The following is a 3,532-nucleotide window of genomic DNA, read 5'->3' on the forward strand; positions in this document are numbered from 1 at the left end:
AGGCGGTGGGAGCGCAGGGGTCACTGCTGGGCAGCCTGCTGCAGCTGCGCCTGCCGCTTGGCCTTCGTCTGCAGGTACCGGCCCTTCCCCTCCTCGAAGCGCCGCTTCTCATCCTCCGTCTCCGTCTGCGGGCGACAGAAACACAGCGCAGCCTGAGCAGCCCCGGCGGGGCACGGCTCTCCCACACAGGCTTGTGTGAGAGGGAAACCACCTCCCCTTTCCAGGAAACGTAAGGGAAAACCCGTGCACTCTGAAACATGTGTTTTGACAGCTAGTGGGTAATTAGCCAGCAGAACAGTGAGAAATGGGGAAGAGCACAGAGCAGAGGGACACCCACGTGGGATAAAATATTCATCAAGAAACAGCTCCCTGGTCAGCAGTGCCACATCAGCAAAGCCCTGCTGGGATCAGGAGAGCTAAAAATAGGCAGGACAGCTAAGGGGGGATGCAGCAGCCTTGTCACACATGGTCCTCTCCTGTGCCTATGTGCTTCTGCTAAATAACTCGAGGAAAGAGGGCTTGTTGGACAAAAAAAGCTGGCCGGGGTCCACCCTGGTGGAGCAGAAGTGTTGGCCAGGCTGGCTGCAGTGTGGCAGGGAGAGCTCTTACCAGCAGCTGAGGGACAGGCAGGGGCTTCCCCTCCTTGCTCAGGGAGACGTAGGTGAAGAAGGCGCTGACAGCGCGGTACCGCTCCCGAGGCTCGTCCACGAACGGGTCAGCATCCACAAAAACTTCAATTTCCATGGATTTATTGCTCGTGAAGGTCATGCGCCCCGAAATGGTGATGACACTGCCTGCAGTGCAGAGGAGGGCTGGTCAGGCTGATGGCCACTTCTGCTCGGGGGAGGGAGCAAGGGGCCCCACCTGTTTTATGTTTAAGCCATGTCTTAAGCAGAGCTTCCCAGCACAGGACAAGTCTTAACAGTGACCACATTTCTCTGCCAGCACCCAGGGGAGCCAGGATGTGGCACTGCAGGAGAGTGAAGTGCCCATCACCACCCCCATCACCTTTTTTGATCTTCTCGTGGAAGTTGATGGCATCCACTGAGGCGGTGACGATGTTGGTCTTGCAGTGACGGGCAGCTACAATCCCAGCAACCTCGTCCATGAGCTTCATGGTGACGCCTGTGGAGAGACAGGAGGTCCCATCTCAGGGAGGGTTTGGGGAAAAGCTGTGCTGCTCAGTAAGGCCTTTGCATGACCAAAGCTACACCCAGGAGTCAGAGCAGAGAATCCCACCTGCAGGAAAACCCTGGTACCGGCACAGACTCCTGCCAAGAGCACCTGCAGGGTGGCATCCTCACAGACCTGGGTTTAAGATTTAAGCCAGCTCTGGCTCTCCCAAATTTCCCTGAGCAAACTTCAGTCTTGCAAGGCATGAGCAGTCCCACAAACCTCCTGCCTGGAAGGAGCTCTGGACCATGTTCCTGTGGTTGGGTTTTTTTTTAAGGATGCAATTAGATGAAGAGTGGCCAAGAGGAAATGACTCCAGCAAATCACAGTCATTTTATGCTGTGGGTTTATAACCCAAGTTTTGTATTTTATGACACTATGACAGACTTCTAAGAATCACAATTTCTGCTTCTGCTCCAGGGGAAAACTGGTGCAGAGCAGGCTCACCTCCATGCACGAAGCCCAGCAGTGTGCAGTCCGACGGCCCCACCAGGTGGATCAGGCTGGACTGGCTGTAGCCCACGGTGTGTGGCTCTGGTCAGAGAGAGCAAAGCAGACATCAGAGCTGTCTGGCCACCACACACAGCCCTACAACCCTGTCTTAAACTGTCTGAAGGAAGAAACTGTGGGGCTGGCTGAACAAAGCCAAAGGGTGTTCAAATCAGTGTTTTATCAGCCCAGAGCAGTCCTGAGAGCAGAGGCCATTCACACCTGACATCACTCCCTCCCCCTGATGCCCACCCACCACTTTTATTCCAGCTTAGCTCATTTCCTCTTTTAAAGCTCTCAAGGAGCCCGAAAGTAAATGAGAGTGAACAGGAAGCCTTACCTTTTGTCTGCCTATCTGTGAGCAGGGAGAACAGAGAGGAAAAAGCATTTAAGTGACTTTCATCCTGCATCGCCCCCCTACAATCCCCACACACCACCTCTCTGCCTCTGCCAAGGATCATGCTGGTCCTGCAGGCCACTTGCCCCTTCAGCTGGCATCAGAGCTGCCCTGTGTTGCCAGAAGTCGGGGCTACGCTTTCAGCAGGAAAGAGATCCCCAGGGACCCCCAGCTCCTCCTCGTAGCTCACCCCTCCCTTCAAACACCCGCTGATGAATTTCTTGCTAAAAACTGACTTCAGAGAGGGGCTGCAGCTGCGGAATGTGTAGGACCCTCGCCCTGTGCTTGCATTACCCGAGTGCCCCCCTCAGCTCACACAACACGGCTCCAAAATCCCATCCCCCTCCCCAGCACGGTGCAGGGAGCGGGCACTTGCAGCCACGGGTGCCTGTCATCAGCCAGAGCTGTCCTGGGGATCAGTTCATCCTCCCAGCACTGCCAGGATGTTCCCACAGGCCACTCGCTGCCCGCGTTACCTGGGTTGATGACAGGGAAGATCGCGTCACCATTTCTCTGCTTAGTTTCCAGCCGATCCAGCTTTTGCTCCTCATAACGCTTCTTCCCCTCGTCCTCCTGCTCCTTTCTCGCGTACTGGAAGGAAAGGCTGGTGACAACAGGGCTGGCAAAGGCAGCGGCACAGCTGGCGGTGCCAGGTCAGCACTGTTCTCCTGGAGCAGGTGAGCTGTGTTTTTCAGGGAGCAACATGAGCTGTCCTACCTGGATGGGGGGCACCTCAAGGACCTTGTTCACATTCTTCAAGGACAGCGGCACGTACCACAGAGTTGCCTTGTTTGTCACCTTCTTCGCTCCTGGAGGAGAGGGGTGGCAGAGGGTGACAGGACTGACACCAGCAGCGCTTTGCCGGTAACCGGCACCGGGGCCGGCCCTGCAGCCCCGGGCAGCCCCCCTGCCAGCTCCTGCCGGGCTCTGGCTCAGAGCAGGTGTGACACTGCGCTTTTGGGAAGGCATCCCAGCAAGCAGAGCCCGTTGCCACAACAACAGCAAGAAAAGGGCCTTTTTCAGGGCCATGGGCAGCAAATGAGGCAGGAGGAGCTAACAGCAGATTATTCTTTTCTTCGCTAAAAATAATCAATGGAGCTGTACTCCCCAGGGAGCCTGCCTGGCTGCCCTGCCCAGCACCAGCCCTGCCCACTCTCAATAAAAAGGCAGTATGTCCGTCTGCTGGTGGTGCTGGTGACAGTGGGCAGAGCAGAGGGTCAGCACTGTGAGCTCGTGGGTTCTCATCGTTATTCCTGGAGTTCTGGGACAGAGCTGCCTGTAGCCACCCACCTGTTAGAATGTTTTCAGACATGACGTTGACCTGGACCTCCACAGAGTGCCGGGAAGTGTAGGTGATCTCAGCACTGACATTGGCCACCTCACCAATGCACACTGGGGAGAGGAAGTCTGTCCGCTCCACCCTTGCCAGCGCGGCCACACAGGGCTCCTGGGGACAAGGGACAGTGAGGGTAG

At 56.4% G+C, this 3,532-nt stretch overlaps 1 protein-coding gene across 1 annotated transcript in view; it reads right to left on the reverse strand.

The window, feature by feature from the left end:
- Positions 1 to 20: 20 nt before the first annotated feature.
- ACOT7 (acyl-CoA thioesterase 7) overlaps positions 21 to 3,532 on the reverse strand; it is a 9,339-nt gene continuing 5,827 nt past the window's right edge. The window contains 7 exon segments of the mRNA XM_010005208.1: positions 21 to 125; positions 610 to 794; positions 1,009 to 1,125; positions 1,621 to 1,707; positions 2,536 to 2,650; positions 2,777 to 2,868; positions 3,350 to 3,506. Of these exon segments, the coding sequence (XP_010003510.1) occupies positions 21 to 125; positions 610 to 794; positions 1,009 to 1,125; positions 1,621 to 1,707; positions 2,536 to 2,650; positions 2,777 to 2,868; positions 3,350 to 3,506 (858 nt within the window).

The sequence above is a fragment of the Chaetura pelagica genome, unplaced genomic scaffold, assembly GCF_000747805.2.
Source record: "Chaetura pelagica isolate M959 unplaced genomic scaffold, ChaPel_1.0 scaffold159, whole genome shotgun sequence".
Classification (NCBI taxonomy): domain Eukaryota; kingdom Metazoa; phylum Chordata; class Aves; order Apodiformes; family Apodidae; genus Chaetura; species Chaetura pelagica.